The 16826-nt window shown below is 40.9% G+C and overlaps 1 protein-coding gene across 6 annotated transcripts in view; it reads right to left on the bottom strand.

The window, feature by feature from the left end:
• LOC115379463 (dedicator of cytokinesis protein 9) overlaps window positions 1-16826 on the bottom strand; it is a 77802-nt gene that overhangs the window by 2822 nt on the left and 58154 nt on the right. For 3 of the 6 annotated variants that reach the window (XM_030080157.1, XM_030080158.1, XM_030080159.1), the window contains exons 23-51: window positions 16681-16770; window positions 15711-15826; window positions 14840-14909; window positions 14617-14742; window positions 14433-14504; window positions 13849-13995; window positions 13604-13687; window positions 12800-12911; window positions 11281-11459; window positions 10463-10579; window positions 10261-10372; window positions 10040-10173; window positions 8294-8408; window positions 8093-8159; window positions 7948-7995; window positions 6704-6840; window positions 5604-5719; window positions 5025-5162; window positions 4741-4923; window positions 4324-4437; window positions 3996-4211; window positions 3629-3686; window positions 3290-3396; window positions 2701-2823; window positions 2475-2588; window positions 2148-2153; window positions 1626-1655; window positions 970-1116; window positions 654-864 (exon numbers count right to left, since the gene is read on the bottom strand). In XM_030080157.1, the coding sequence (XP_029936017.1) occupies window positions 654-864; window positions 970-1116; window positions 1626-1655; window positions 2148-2153; window positions 2475-2588; window positions 2701-2823; window positions 3290-3396; window positions 3629-3686; window positions 3996-4211; window positions 4324-4437; window positions 4741-4923; window positions 5025-5162; window positions 5604-5719; window positions 6704-6840; window positions 7948-7995; window positions 8093-8159; window positions 8294-8408; window positions 10040-10173; window positions 10261-10372; window positions 10463-10579; window positions 11281-11459; window positions 12800-12911; window positions 13604-13687; window positions 13849-13995; window positions 14433-14504; window positions 14617-14742; window positions 14840-14909; window positions 15711-15826; window positions 16681-16770 (3289 nt within the window). The remainder of the gene's footprint in view (window positions 1-653; window positions 865-969; window positions 1117-1625; window positions 1656-2147; window positions 2154-2474; window positions 2589-2700; window positions 2824-3289; window positions 3397-3628; window positions 3687-3995; window positions 4212-4323; window positions 4438-4740; window positions 4924-5024; window positions 5163-5603; window positions 5720-6703; window positions 6841-7947; window positions 7996-8092; window positions 8160-8293; window positions 8409-10039; window positions 10174-10260; window positions 10373-10462; window positions 10580-11280; window positions 11460-12799; window positions 12912-13603; window positions 13688-13848; window positions 13996-14432; window positions 14505-14616; window positions 14743-14839; window positions 14910-15710; window positions 15827-16680; window positions 16771-16826) is intronic. The other 3 variants (XM_030080161.1, XM_030080162.1, XM_030080160.1) reach the window with 2 other exon arrangements.

Below are 16826 nucleotides of genomic sequence, written 5' to 3' on the forward strand. Positions count from 1 at the left end.
TGGGGAACAGAAAAAAAAAAAAAACAAAGCAAAAAAAACCAACAGGAAATGGTTACTAATTTTCTTGTTACCTTGTCAGTGTATAAGCTGTTTCTTGCACGTGCTTTTCTGAGTTTTACGGCTTAGATTTATACATGCCTACACATCCTGCAAAGGCCTTTAAAGTAACATGCACTCAGACAGTGCACATAAGAGATAAGACTGAACTTTTGGATCTTGAGCACTATAAAACAATAAAGCAATAAAACAATGTGATTAGGATTAGGAAAGGTCCTTGGCAAACAGCTGACATGTTCAGAATCTAATCTATTATTTCCATTTTTGCACATGATCTTTCTGCTGAGTAATGCCACACACGAACAACGGTGAATGGCTCTTCATTCAGGGTGTAGCTGATACCTTTTTGCTCTATTGTGTGAATTTATAGGCCTGGGAGGACACAACCCCTGGTTTGGGTGATGTCCAAGTCAATTATTTGCTTGTGTTTTTGAGGGTTTCTGGCTCACATTCACTCTTGTGCTTTAGTTGAGGGATGTATCTTGCTTCTTGGATTAAGATTATTTAAAGCAGATGATACTGTCACCTTGTGTCCTTATGGCTAAGTCTATTTATAGCTTAGTGCTTAACAGTCTATTACTCTGAGGGTTACCTACTGGTTAGTATGGTCCTTCGTTTACACTGCTCCTCCACTCCTCCTTGCTTTTTGCCCGAGATGGTGAAAGGCATCTCAAACACAAAGCGGCGGATGTTGTGGCTTTTTTCAAAGTCTGTCCTCCTGTCCACCAGCTCCTTCTCATCCAGGAAAGGAGTCACATGTGTCACTTGGATATAGGCGTACTTGGAGTCCAGGTCTTTGGGGTTGATCTATAGACAATACATTACAGGAGGTCAATATTATAAGGAAACTCCATTTTCATGATGTAGAGCATGCATTATGTTCAGAAAATACCAACCAAAAAAAAGTCTCACCCTTCCAGAGTCCTGAATCATCTTCACATTTTCTGATCCAAATTTGTCAGAGTACAACTTAAGAAGTCGTTGAGAAATCTCTGACAGGGGAGTGAATTTGGGTTCTTTGTAGATGTACTCCTTCCCATCTTCATCCTCAAAGAAACCCTAGACAGAGGGGAAACACGCTCAGTGGTCAGAAAGTATGAAAAAAAAAATCTGAAAACATAGCAATAAATGAAAACAAATAATTTGTCTTTATAATATGAAAACATAAAAGTCAAAAAAATCATAACAAACATGTGATCTGTGAGTGCACTCAATCATAACAGTTTATTAAAATGAAATGGTAAAATACTCTCGTGACTAAATTCTGGACTGTAAGACAGACAAAATACACACCCCTCTATCTAATGTACAAGCACTGAGACAAAAATCAAACTGCACTGCAAGACACCAGTTGGGATCAGTTCAATGCTGTGAGACAGATCAAAGGACAGAGGTGTGTGTGTGTGGGGGGGTGGATTTCAGTGTCTTCCTACTATGATTAGGACAAGAGTTAAAGGGTAAACGATAAGTAAAGCAGGAAATAGCAGTGACTGAGTTAGTAAAGGAGCACAACACAACCTAAACCTCACTGCAGTCCAACTACATTGTTGGCGTTTGCATTGATTTACCTCAGTCTCTGAGTCAGTAAACTGGTACTGCTACAGGGGTGTGGACAACAGAAAATAAAATTGTTATTCCATTAGTGCTACCTTTCTGCCATGATAAATCTAGAAAAGCAATGGAAGTATTCATACTACTGCACCACCAGTTAGACCACCATGCAAGAGAGACATGGCTCTATGGAGGTTATCATCTCCACGAGAACACTCTACTAGAGGCAAATAAACCCAGCCAAAAATTTCTGGGTAAAATATGCTTTTTAAAGAAGTTGACAAAATAAAATTTGTGTGAGTAAAAAAATGCTGAAAACAATATCTGAAACATAACGGCAGAACCACCACAGCAAGTGCAAAACAGCACTGGAAAAGCAACATGCAATGGTACTGTGAAAACAGAAAGCAGTGTGAGTGAGTGTTACCGCTTAGAGCTTTAAGCAACAAACTATGAAATGTAATGGATTACAGCAGCACCACACCACACATAGACTTAGGCTGCTCAGTAAAGCTAGCAGGGTCTACTGCACAACTTACCGCTGCCTTTAAAGAGGATAAAAAGCAGAAAAGGGTATTAGAGTGGATCGTAATATGCCACGAGATGTGGTCATGCTCTTAATAATAAAAAAATGCCTTCAGCTGCACCCATGCACAAATATAATTACTTTGTCATACCAGCAAACAAATTAATACTTGCACTCTTGTTTAAATCAAGCTTCAATTATTCTGAATACAATTAGTGTAAAATTAAATCGCCAGTGGGCCTATTAGAAAAATAAAAGTCAAGATTAAAAATTTATTTGGTTCATACCATATTGTCAGTTGACAGAATAAGCGCTAATGTGTCTTGACTGATTCACTCACCTGGCCAAAGAAGGCCACTCTGAAGTAGGTGCCCAGCAATCTCTTGCCTGTATGCATGACCTCTGTGACTTTGCTGTATGCACGATGCAGTGTGTCATACAGGTGGGCCAGTTTCTGTAAAATATTTAAAAAAGAAAAAAAAAATAGATGAAGGATTTTTTCCTGTTTAATTAGTTATTTTTGTGGGGACTCGGAAAATAAAATTATTGATTGTGTAGCCCTGTACCTCAAAGTCCCTGCGCTTTTCATAAATTGGGATTATGAGCTTGTAGATGTCAGAGATGAGCTCATATCGCTCAGCTTTCCACAGTCCGTCTGCACACTCTTCCAGGAGCTCCATCAGGACATCCTGCACAACAGGAGGAATGAAGAAACGGCTTGATGAAAACGCTGCATATGAGAGAGTCTGCTATCCAGAGAGGTTACATATGATGGAACTGATTGGTCCATGCCTTTTTATATTAGAGATACATGCAACAAGTTCTCATAATACTGAGGTGAGACAATGGCCAGAAAATGATATATATTTATGATTTCCTTTAGATCCTTTTGACATGAGAACATGCCACCCCACAAAAAGGTTAGTAGTTACATGGAAAATAATGATAAATGACAATCATAACTCTGAGACATTTGTAAATGTAAATAAATGTTAACGGTCTTTCTCTGTGTTGTTATATGGCTTAATGTAAAATCCTGAAAGTCAAATTCAGTTCAACGTAAATTCAAAATAAATGAACTAATTTATTATTTTTAACAGTAATATATAACAGTTCATAACACAGTCTAATCAGTAATATAAAACAGTTTCTAACCTCATTGAAATGGACATCCTGCATGCCGACATCCTCCATCATTGATGCCTCTTCATCAATATTTGGAGTCACGACGCGGAATGCTGAACAGCCCTGCTTGAACATGCCTGGAGACAACAAGACACACAGCAGTAATGAGTAATGAGCCTTTCTTATAACAATTAAAACTATTTGGAGAAACAGCATGATCCCAGTAAGGACTAGATTACTGAAGTCGTGTGAATCAACATTTTCTAGAAGATGATGCTAAATTCTTATAAACTATGTTTAATAGTCATAACAGCACTGTTGTGTAGCAGGCAAGAGCAACATTTTCATCAGATTATTATATATAAGCACCTTTTCTCCGCAGGTATTCTGCTACAAGTGCTGCAACATGCACATAGCACATGGCTGCCTGTAAAACAACAAAAACAACCCAGGCTAGATGAAGAAAGTCAATGATACAACATACAAGAATAAAACAATACACCATAATTACTAGTATTGAATCATATCATATACAAGACAGAATCACCCATACACCCAAGAAGATCAGCAAACAATAAAGTGGATGAGAATAAATCCAGTCGGCATTTAATATCTGAAACTGTATAGATTAGTCACCCAAACATGCCTAAAAGTTTCTGGCACTTGTTAAACTGGCAACAAACAAACAAATCAAACGTTTCCAGCCTCAGGCTCAGCAGCATCTCTGATCACAAACCTCCGAAAGGTCTCCGTTCTTCACGTGGATTCGAGCCATGCTGTCCAGCCACGTCTTGCGGAGCTCAGGTGTGCTGGCGTAGGATTTGGCCAGACTATACTGAAGATCCACCAACATCTCTGGGTCTCTCTCATGCTCCTTCATCTGAGCCGTCGCCATCAGGACCGTCCTGATCCGTTTGGTCAGGTCCTTCACATCTGATGGAAAAGCGGTGTGCTGTTGAGGAAAAGGCAGCAATTACAATCACCAGCATTCAACTTTATTTTACTTCACTTTATTTAAGTGAAACCACAACATGCATAGGATGAACCTTAATGATTTTCCTAACCTTAATGGTCCTGTCGCTGTTGGCACAGTTGTTGATTATTGACAGAGACTGCTGGAAGCGGGTACTGCCGATGCCGATGACATCTGCTATCAACTGGCTGACAGCGATCACCACCTGAGGGAATAAAAAGGTGATGGATAAACAAATACTGTTTTTAAGATTTTGGCATTTCTTTATTCGATAGTGACAGTAGTCAAAGACAGGACAGGCAGGGAGAGAGAGGGGATGACATGAAGCAAAGGGCTCAGTTCAAAACAAAACCCAGGCCCAGTAAAGATTCGATACATGGTGGTACGCCCTCTATCAGGTGAGCCACTGGGGGCGCCCAACAAATATTGTTTAACTAATGTCAACAACCAAGCTTTACTCCTTTAATTGTGTGGACAGAATGACAAAGATCCACAGAGACAGTCCTACCTGTAAGTGCGTTCGGACAAAGGACTTGCGGCCTGTGTAGTCAAAGTTGCTCTTCATGAGGAAGTAGAGTAGGTGGGCTGCATCACTGCGGATGGAGCTCAGTTTGGAGTTACAGCATTTCAAGATCTCATAGCAGAAGGAAGCGCACATGTCTGCACGGCCTTCGAAAAATGTGCAGGGGAACTAGAGGGTGAGAAAGACAGGAGGACAGACAGCTTGTCAGATACGGTGGATGGCTGAGGCCATGACACGGAGACGAGGCAATGTATCCGTTTCCTTCACACCTTGTAGATGAAGGTGCGCAGTGAGGTGAAGACCTGCTTGAGGGCCGTTTCTGACTGATTGATCTGCAGAAAACACAGGTGGACCTCAAACACCTTCTTCATCAGCGGGTTGTGGCCATGATCAGAGCACAGTTGTGTCTGCGGAGACAGAGAATATCATTACAGAGACTGACACAATCTAACTGGAAGGAGATCAGAATCAGAGAGTGGCACAGATTTTAAGAACCGTTAATTTATGTTCTTGTTACACTTGGACACTTGTGCTCTTGTTACTGTTACTGTAAGAGAGCAGCATTTCTGCTTTAGTAGACAGGACTGTACAGCCACTTTGTCCATCTAATAAAGCAGAAATGCCCCAAAAATAATCTTAACAATCTCATGCAAATTTTTGAAACGTCACCAAATCACACAAAAACTACCTAGATGGATAGACTGGGCTGGGTTTAAGTGGGAGAATATTTTTCATTTTTTTGTATTTTGGGTCAACTGTTGCTTTAAAACACAAAAGGGACACAATAATTTTTGAGATTATGAATCAAGTAAATAAATGACAAGCAACATATAGAGTATTTATGTTACCTTGAAGCCCATGATGAAGATGCTGAGTGTGTCCAGAACAGTCAGGCACACTTCAGTGGCGATGTTGGCCTCAAGGAGAGACTGGTTTAGCACATCTGCATCAGAGTGGCTGTAAGCTGCACAGGAGACAACACAATGCTGTAGCTCATTCACACCATGAGTACTAACTCCCATTATCCCATATCAAAATGAAATTCCATAGAGGCCAATTAAAAGGGTAACATACAACATATCAAAACAAAAGATACATTAGCATCAAAGGCAAAGCTTTTGCTGAAAAGGTGGAAAATGTCAGTGAGATGAAATGATAAAAGTTTCTTTCCAAAATGAGATACCAACCGTCTGAATAAAATGATACCTGTTATGAAATGTTATAAAATAACTGGTGACATGTTGATAAGGAACATACCATAAATATTTCTGTCAACATTTTGAGAATGCCACTTCCTTTTTTCCTTTTATATTACTGAATGAATCCTGGACAACATTTTCCCTTAACTACATATCCAGCATTTTGGAATGAAACCCTTCATGTTTTACATGGACTCTTCTCAAAGAATGAAATTTAAATTAAAGATAAGAGCAAATGAGCAGGGCTTGAGGGTTTTAGAGGCAAAATTTCAGCTAAAATGGGCATGCTCTTAATTCAACCAAATGAGCAGAGCCAATAACAGTCTGCAAACTGCCTGTCAACCTGGTACATTCTTACCATGGTCTACAGATATTCCAAGAACACTTGAAATCTTTCTTATACTGAAAACACAAAGAAATTAACTTCATTAAACTGCACCATTCAACAGACTTAGCACAAACCTTAACCCCTTTAGATAAATTCAGTGTAATGCTACAAACAACCAGCTTGGCCCCTTTTACAATTTGTAAGGATGATGGACCCCTATTGGTATATTCTGCAGATTTAAGCTCTTCTCTGTTTTGACGGGCTGGGTTTAACATAGAGGATGAGAAAGAGGATGAAGATGATGGTGACGGTGATGTTGAAAAGCATGATGCGCCACTCTACAGAGGGGAGAAGCAAGGTGGGGGAGGTGTTGGTCCTCCAGTATAGGATGTTTGATGAATGTATTGTATGGGGCACTTACTGTGGTTAAAAGTGTATGAGTTATCCAGGCTGCTGAGCTGCTGTAAGCGGGCATGCATCATTCCCGCCCTGTTACGGGACACAGGCAGAGTCTGAGACTTCCGCTCATGTGCTATGGGTCCCGCCCCATCCTGGTTCCTGATGAGGAAACAGGACATTGTTAGATGAGTGGCTGCCCACTAGCTGAGCCAGAGTTAGTCAAGCAGGTTAGGATGGATAATACTCAGCTCCAGTCTTTATTGGGGAAAATACAAGATACATTTTCTAGGAACCATATCTGATTTGATTTCACACAAATTTGGGATTTTATTTAAGCATTGTTGATTTAACCTATGGGATTTTGAAGCTACACCTCAACAAGGGAAGTTTGAATTCAGCAGACTGGAAGGCATATTATTTGAACATTTTATGGGTGCATTTTACATGTATAGCCACTGCTATCCTGCATGCATTTACAGTGGAATCTATGCAGTTTCAGAAGTTTTAGCGATGACAAACAAAGAAAAGTTGTAGATTACATGTCTGGCATGCAGTTTAAAGTGGTGATTATGACAGCAGCACTAGCAGCACTGAAGCAGTGAGTTGAAGCGTTGGCCATGCAAGTAAAAATGAGAAAGGCACACACTATAGGTGAATTAAGAGAGTAAGTGGTGGTGTCACAGCATGGCAATTTTGTTAAAGATGAGACAGTATCATGCATTGTGTTAGTGTGAGAAAGTCAATTCCACCTTTAGTCTTACCCAAGCAGGAGAGGGCAGGAGCCAGGTTTTATTTCACTATGTTAAACTTGCCAGCATTTAAGTGAATAGAAATAGACAGAGCGATGGGAGGTTAGAAAGAATGGACACCCGAAGCCCTCAGTGAGTCAAGTCTGGCATTCTCACACAGTGAAGAGTGTGTGTGTGTGTTTGCATGAATTTGGATTTGTTTGTCTTACAGTCAAACATATGCATCGGAAGATAGACTTCACAAATAAGTATGCACAACAAACAACTGCAGCATTCAATAGCCACACATGTCAGACATTGTATTTTACTGCTGAAATGAACTAAAGCAACAGTTGTATGAAGCGTTGGGATTTCATAATCACATGATAAAATCTGGCCTAAGTTTCACACTGTTCAACATAGTCGCTGTAAACCATATGGTCTACTGTCAATTCAAACATTATTGAAGTTAAAATGGTTTGAAAAGATAATCATTCATTATGCTGCATACACCTGCTTCAGACACTGACAACATTACCTGGCAATGTATCTCTTTCCCATGTATCTGAACTGATGGAGGCACACTCTGAGAAATGAAATGGAGAATGAAGAATCAGTCATTGCAAACTTAACCGAGCAAATATATAATGTCAGGGTGCTCATGATAACTTAAGAGGTCTTACTCGATTAGAGTGAAGAAATCCATAAGCTCAGCAGATGAGGCTTTGTTCCAGTATGTGAACAGAGCATCTGGAAGCAGAAAAGATGGACATTATGCAGTTTATTTGTATTGTAGGCATGAGAGTTGCGTTGTTGCGCTTCAGCATCAGACAGAGGTGTGAGGACAGAAGTGACATAGTATAATATAATGACTGAGATCTTACCTTCAGACATGCTTTTCAGCACATGTAAGAAACACATGAGGAGGCTCTTGATCTCGGCCTGGTCCAGTTTGTCACATCGCAGCAGGGTGCTGCCCAGGGCCGAGGCAGGCTGGCTCTGAAGGAAAAAGACACTGGTCAGGGATCGACAAACAAATACATAAGCCTGTCTGTGTTTTTGGCCCTTGGTCTAGCTCACCCAGCTCTCTCAATATAACTCACAACTCTATTGTTATTGAAAGTCAAATTTTTACTTTAGTTTTGGTTTCCCAGTCTTAGATAAAAGTTTAGTCCAGCTCATCTGTATTTTAAAAGAGGCACAAGTAAAAACTAAAAGCTTATGACTAATGAAAATTAAGGATGCTTAGCTATGCACTATTTTCTTTAATAAATGCACTTCTTATATATTAGCACAGCATGTATTAGTTTCTGGAAGCCTGGGGCTACTGCGGTCAAACTATTCTAGTGGAGTCACTCATTCAGACCTAGCAGGGCTCTGTGTATAGATTGTCACTGGACCAAACAATCACTACCTTGCCAATCTGACATACAGAGAAGAAAGGAAAGAAAACTACAGCAGTCGAGCAGTAGCTCTACCACAGTGAGGGATTGGCAACATCCCAAGCACGTTCCTTTGCCAGTGGTAAGTCAGTCTAGACCATGAAAATGGCTGGGGATGACTTCATGGAAAGGATGAGGCCATAGCTTTTCTTGAAGGGTATTTTGCAGAGTGGGAAACTTAAAGGCTAAACTTAGCTGCCCCAAATAAGTCAGACAAGTTGACTAAAGGGTGTGATGTGGTGGTGCAATTATCTGCATGTGATATTTCTTCAAAGATAGACTCTGAAATAGATTTCCCCCCAGGTTGATATTAATATTAACAGATTGCCTATCAGTGTCCCCCATTTACCCTTTTGTTGTCTGTTTTATTGACTGCCGTAAATCAGACCACACATCACAAACAGTTTCTAGAGAAGAAGAAGCAGTAAAAAATTAAACTCCTATCCTCTCCCAGCCTCTTTGTGGCTGTCTTTAAGAATGACAACAAGAGACACACAGCACACGCTGCACACAAATTGGAAAGCGAGACGCCTTCAGTGTGCATGCCTGTCAACATGAGGAACAAAAAGGAGCAGAGAAGAGCCTCATGAATGCCTGTAGTACTACAGCCGCTCTGCTTCATGACCAGAGGAGAGACAGGGCAAAGCCTGAAAATCATCTGGCAAAGAAAGGGCCTGAGGCAAGGGTAAAAACACACAATTTCAAACACACTCTCACATTCCCAGATGGGACACTCCTAGGAGGGAGGATGATTGAGTAAAGAGGGAGGCGTTTTTGTACTTGAAGTGAAACGCTGGGCTGCGGGACATTCTCTGCCACACAGGGAACAGATAGCAGGGAGAAGTCCATGGTGACACGCTTGGTGCGCACGGAGAGCATTGACTCCTCAGTCTCCGTAAAGAAGCGCAGGACATTGACAGAGTTTCTCCGCACAAACTTCTCCTTCTGCCATGGCTGGCCATACAAGGAGGGCGAGGGTGTTAGTGGTACAAGTTAACATGGAGTGGCTTTCTCTGACATTGCAGGTTATGGTAAGGGGATCTTTGATATGCCTGATGCACAATGAAATGGGTATTACACGCAAGTCAGAGAAATAATGTACACCTCAGTGTAGAATCTAGATCAATTTCTAACTTATAATGTTTACAATGACTTAAGTTGTATTTTACAGGAATTTCTGAGATATACCTTGTCCAGACAGTTGGCCTTGTCATTGTTCTTCTCAGGCAGGCTGTTTCCAGAGTCGGTGCTGATGAGCGAGCCACGAGAATCAGCATGTCGCACTGAGTTTATGTTGGGGGTAGACGATGTGTGAGGTGAAGCTGTAAGAAATAATAACACAGTTTTATTCACACACATAGAGACTGCATATTTTTTTCACCAGTTTTCACCATTGTCTTTGGACTCACCGGTGCCGGAGATGACTCCAAAAACATCCTTGTGCAGGCTGTTTTCCAGAAAAGTGCTGGATCTGGGAGGGGTCATCAGGGTGTTGGCCAGGAGAGAGTCTTCTCTTCCGTTCTGAAGGGAAACATATATTTAGAGGACAGGACACGCACCCATATACCTGGCTGTATGTTCTGACTAATGACCACTAGATGGCTCCCTTACATTATTGGAGTGGTTGATGCTGAATGGGGACACTTCCTTCACATTCAGCCTGTTCACATTCTCTTGGAGCAGACCGAACAGGGGCAAGTACAGCGTGGCCAACCTGGCTTGCTGGCTCTGAAATACAAAGCAGTCACTCAGAAGAGAGTCTCAAGATAACACAGCAATGACACATGTTGTTATGGAAGCCACAGGAACAGTTTACCCAAAATACAAAAAGATATTTTCCCGTTTTTACTCCTGGAGCTGTCTATTGATTCTGTGTCATTTGGCGAGGTGTCCAGTCTGCCTGGAGCTCCATTCAACCCAGTACAATGGTGGTAGATGGGTGGGCATTCTTCAAAAATTTACATTTGAAAAAATCAATAACAGCTCTTTCCAAAAACAATGACAAAGAAACATGGCATAATCCACAGTCTTTGTTTTGTTGGGAACTACGTCCTGTTGAAGAATACTGGCAAACTGTATCTATCCACTCTGATATGATTTGAGTTTGCTGGAATTCTATGGCAGCAAATAGCTACCAACAAAATTCCTCACTTCCAAAGGCTGTGGTTTGTGCCAGGTATCTGTGTCACTGTTTTTCACATGTAAGCTCGTGAAATTTTCAAATGAATACCCATCTATTGCCTTTGCCTTTGTTTTCGGGTGAAGGGTGGCAGGGAAACTGCGACATACAGGAAACACCACCCAGTCACACAGAAACTATCCGGATCGATAGACTGAAGCAGAGGTAGGTGGTAAAATATCCTTTTTGTGTTTTGGGAAAACTGTTCTTTCAAAAGGCAAGAGACAGTGGTGATTACTTGCTTGCTTACCTTGGAGGTGTAGCGGTCATCAAACGTGTGCTTGATCATCAAGTTCTTCAACACTTGGATGGATATCTGACGAATGTCCCTGAACTCCTGCAGAGCTGCACCGACCTCCCTGAGGAGCAGCCCGACCAGGAAGTGGTTCTTACAGAAGTCATCTGTCAGCGAGTAATCCAGCTGGAGGTCTGAGAGAAGCAACAGGAGGATGAAGTGAGTGAGGGAAGTGAAAGGAAGCCATGGAAAACCACAGAGGTAAGTTCTCATTTTTTTGAGCCTTATAAAAATGTGAACACGATAACATTAAAAACAAGTAGGAAAGATACAAAGAGAGCCAGCAACCTAAGATACAGATTGTAGCCAATAGTAAAACATCTATGTAAAATATTTTCCATGCTGGACACTGAATCTCTGTTTTTCACCCTACATTAAAATTTCTCTTATCCAACTAATATCTATGAAAACAACCAGATATACAGAAAAGGTTTAGACTTTCTTGTTTGACTTTCTGTTTGAAAATATCAGGCTCTGTAACAGAACTGATAAACGTGCAAATATATCAGTCATTGCTGTATATCTACAATGGCTGTTGTGGAAGAGACAAAAAAAAAAGAGTAAAATCTGTGAATTAAAGAGGCAGTTGCTCAGAGAAGTATGCATGAGTGTGAAGTGAACCAATCAGAGGTGATACAGAAAGTGTTTCTACTTCTAATAAAAGTTCTGATTTTGCCATTTTAAGCATGCATGTTTCAAAACACGACATTTGATTTCATGAGAAAAAAAGAAAAATATACTCTCTTGATCGTTCTTGTTGAGTCACAAATTCCAAACTTATGAGAAATGTGAAAAATTTGACACAAACTGAAAAAATGCAATTGCACACACACCCACACTTACAGAAAAGCCAATAACAGTTCATACTTATTAATACAAATCGTAAGCAGTATTATTTTTCAATACAATATTTTGAATCATTCCACACCAAGAGTATACAGTGATTTTGGCGAAGCAAATGATTGAATTCAGGTTTTCAAGGGGATCATTTGACCCATTGTGGACATTGTTGAAGAATTGGATCAAAGTCTGTTTTACTTTGCTTTTTTTTCTCCTGGAAAGACAAGCAAGCAGCATACCTTGCACCTACGTACCTACTGGAGTATCATATGACTCCACGTTGGGAGACAGTAAAGTTAATTGGCAAGAGGAAAGGAGGAATACAAACAGAAACAAAACAAACTCTGTAAAAGCAAGGACTGCTGCAACCGAAAAAAAAAAAAAAAAAAAAAAAAAAACTCTTTTAAATACAGATTATATCTATAATACTGTACTGTACTGAATATAACTGACTCTTGGTGTTTTGTTTGAGGCAGTCCAGACAATCCTCCATTATTAGGACTGTAGAGTGGTTTGGTTTGACTTAGTTGAACGCACATCTTGAATAAAAGGAGTAAGCATTCAAGCAGAACTCAAGCAATGTAGTGCTATTTAAGTGATAAATATAAATACATACATTTAATTAGTTCCTCACCTTGAAATCTCTGTATCCTTCCCTTTCCAAAAGGCATGGGCAGGTTTAAGGGTACGTAGTGCTCATGGTTGCACACAACACGCAGGAACTCGAACTTGAACTCAAACAGTGTCTGCATGAAGGATGACCAGATGTGTCAGTGAGGCAAAACAAACACAACCCTCTCCAAAATATGTCTGTGGAGGTTTTCAGTCATCTCAATCATCCAGGTCAAGGTTATCCACGTAGAGTTGAATTGAGGGGAACTGGACTTGTTTATAGATTCTCAAAGGTGCTTCAATTTGTTTCACAATCTGACCAGTCAGAGCTGAGGAAGCTTCTTGGATGAGAAGTGAAGCGTCCTTAAGAATCTACAAATAAGTCCAGTTGCCCTCGATTCAACTCTTTGTGCACCTCTCCAAAACACATTTATTTGCTGGAGCCCAGCCTCGGCTCCTCTGGCAGGCTCCTGAACAATGTCAAGTCTAGACTTAAGTCAAGACTGAATACAGAGAACAATATAATCATGCTAATAATAATTATTATTATCATTATTATAATTATTATTATAAAAACAGAACAGGATAAAGATACCTTTAAAGCAAGTCTATAAAAATAAGACAATTTTGAACAAGCTGGAGATGTAAATGAGTTTCAATAGTTTATACATAAAGGGAAAGAAGAATGAATGACTTGTTCCCAACTATTATATGATAAAAACAGCTTATTGCTATATTATTCTTTGTAAAGGACTCAGTAACCCTTTTATATACATGCATTACAAAGGGTATAGACCAGCTTAGTGAATAACACTAATCAGTGTACCTTGGGATCTCCAGGCACAAAACAGTTGATATAGTTGTTGATCTGTTTGAAGACAAAGCCTCTGTCCATCAGGGTAAAACAGCGCTACAGGAGGAGACAGTAAAACATGTGATTTTGTGGTCATTTATAGCAAACAAGAAAGGAGGATTCATACATCTATAAACTGTCATGTGCAACAGTTATACCTAGTCATGGACTAAAACAAATTGACTTGGTAGTTGTATGAGATAAGTGAAGATGCAGACCTTGATGAAGACTGCCAGGCTGTGGTTGGCATTCCTGGCAGCATCCAGGTTGTCCTTGTACTTCTGAGTGATGTGTGGCATCATCATGTTGACGAGAGTCTCCACACTGTGATGGAAGGACGCTGAGAAGCGCTGATTCCTGGACAGCTGAGGGACACAAGCAGGTTGCCGAGGCAATTCTTGTTGTGCACAACTCTTATAATGTAATACAACCCAGTTTAACCACAACGCCACAGGAGGGGGTTACCAAGACTTAGTCACTCCCTCTCCAGTTTGGTATGACCTACTCTTGCGGAAAGCGATTTGTTTCCACAGTGGCCTCTAGATTACACAGGGTTATGCCACTGGAGGGTAAACACAGGGATGTGGTTGCTTATGGGGTATGAACAAATGCAACCAATTAAAATGCATGGCAGTGTGGGGCAGTATGTGGACAGAAAATGCTTTGACTGTGGTGCTGTGGCTGTCCACAAGACTGGGCATGTTGTAAACTACAGCAAACCACTCAAGCTGTAAGAAAGCGAACAAGAGCAGACACCTCTGACTGTGAGTCATGTCAAATGCACGTGTTGTGGCAGACTTACCTTCACTTTACAACTCTCAATCAAGTACTGAGCCATGGACTTGACTAAGGCTTCAAAGAAATACCAGGAGTACTGCAGGGCAGAGGCAAAAGTATGCACCAGTCAGTGAACTATAAAGATGAAATTCATGTTCATGACAATCATATACTAGGTAGTCAGACAAATCCTTTAAACAGTACTTTACCTTGAGCAGCTTGTTACTGGTGAGGAAGTCAGTGGAAGGCTTAAGGATAGCAGTCATGGCTTTAGCTAACTCCTCATGCACTGTTTTGGTGGTGGAGGCTGTGTATGGCTCAGTCTTGAATACATACTGCATCAGAGGCACATAAAGAGCCATATCAGTTCTGTAGCCCGAGAAAAAAACAGTATAATCTTAGTTGTGAGATGAGATGAGTGGTGAATTTTACCTTTACATAGGATCTCAGGTAGTGCTCCAACCCTTCCTCGTGGCACTGGGCAACAATGTGAATCATGACTCTACAATGGAGCAAAAGAAAAAAAATTGTGAGAGAAAATGGTGGTTGTGAACAGCCCAGTGGACAGAACAAGGAACCCAGAGGTCTTGTTTGTAAAAGGGTCTTATAGATAAATATTGTGCTCACAGCTAAGTTATTTTTATAAAAATGCTGCCCATCATCAGGCTACATCCATTTTCTCAATTTGATTCGCTAAGATCTATCAAAAGTTATCGTCTATAAATATCCATTTAAATCCATTATGTATCCATCCATTAAATCCATTATATATCCATTTAAATGATACTACAATGGAATCTGAGATTAAGTTAAAGAGCATTTTGAAAGGAACAGTTCACCTAAAATACACTCACTCACCCCTAGTACAGTCTATCCAACCACATAGTGTCCAGCAAATTGTATCTGTCCACCCCAAACGAGTATGAATTAGAGGCGGATAGATACAGTTTGCCAGTGGTCTTCATCAGGAAATAGTTCCCAGTGAAACTCTTTGCCCCTGAGGTGTGTGGATTATGCAGAGTATTTGCACCATTGTCCTTTTGAAAGAGGTGTTGATGTTGAATTTTTCACATGTAAAATTTGGACATGTTTTAGCTCCACAAAAGAATACCCCTCCAGTTAAAAAGTACTGAGGGGAAAACAAACAGGGAAGATCATATGTAGCAGACTGGAAACCTCTCCAATTCACACAGAAACTGTCTAGATGGATAGACTGCATTAGGGATAAGTAGGAAAATATAATTTTTTTGTATTTTGGGTGAACTGTTCCTTTAAGTAAGACCCATGGGTCAAGGGGACTTGCCTGGTGACGTTTACTGCCACGTCCTCATGGGTGGCACTGGTCAGCACCCGAAACAGCTGATTCAGAATGGTGGGCAGGAACTTGATCATCACATGACTCTCCATGGCATGAAGACTCTGGACATGAAAATGGCTCAGTGTTAAAGGTGTATGAAGAGAAACAATCACATAGTATAGTAATGAGGAGATTACAAGTGGAAAACAGGACGGGTTGGGATCTAATTCAAAATGGGGAAAAAATCCTTGTGCCCATGTACTTCGGGGAATATTTGATCAGACTGTGAATATCCTCACCGCTCAAACAAACAGAGAAAGCTAATGCAGTATGACGTAGGAGGAAACTAATCTAATAACAACAAGAAGAGGACATGAGAGAACGACCTTGTGTTAATCACCCACACCTTATGGCCCAGTTCCTGGAACAGGCAGAGTGTGGCTACTGGTGCATCACGGCCTGTGTACAGGACACTAACACATGGCCCGCCAAGTCATTTGGCACGCTGCCAGCGAACACCGCTGCTCTGCCTGACCTAGCATTTGACCCTGAGGCCATTGTTTGTGTGCGCTGTCGTGTTTACATTAGCACCCAAGAGATGCATTGGACCAAGCGTCCCTCTCAACGTCAGTTTCCAGCACAGGGGCAGAGAACCGAGATTCCCATGGATTAGAGGCGAAAGTCATGTTAACATTGTCCCACCCTACACGGAATAAACAAACAGTGATTTCAAAATATCCCAAGGAAGAGATAGAGATAACAGAGTGAGCGATGGGTGACATGAAAAAAATGAGTGGCAACTGGGACACCGGCACCAGAGAGAGAGAGAGAGAGAGAGAGAGAGAGAGGGAGGGAGAGAGACAGAGAGAGTGACAGACAGACATGCAGGTAAGCAGACCAGGAGACAGCTGGGCCTGAGGCATGGGAATTCAACAGCCAGCCACCCATTCTTTGTGCACTTGTGTCATTATTTCACCTTCAGGTATTTGACCAGTTCTCCTCCTGATACTTGGGCTGCAGATGCTGTGCTCTGACAGTGGTGAAAAAAATTGTGCAAATGTTGATCCTACAGAGGAGAGAAGAAAAAAAAAAAAAACACTATAAAGGCAGTTATAGCAAGTA

Source organism: Myripristis murdjan, chromosome 21 (assembly GCF_902150065.1).
Source record: "Myripristis murdjan chromosome 21, fMyrMur1.1, whole genome shotgun sequence".
NCBI classification, from domain to species: Eukaryota; Metazoa; Chordata; class Actinopteri; order Holocentriformes; family Holocentridae; genus Myripristis; species Myripristis murdjan.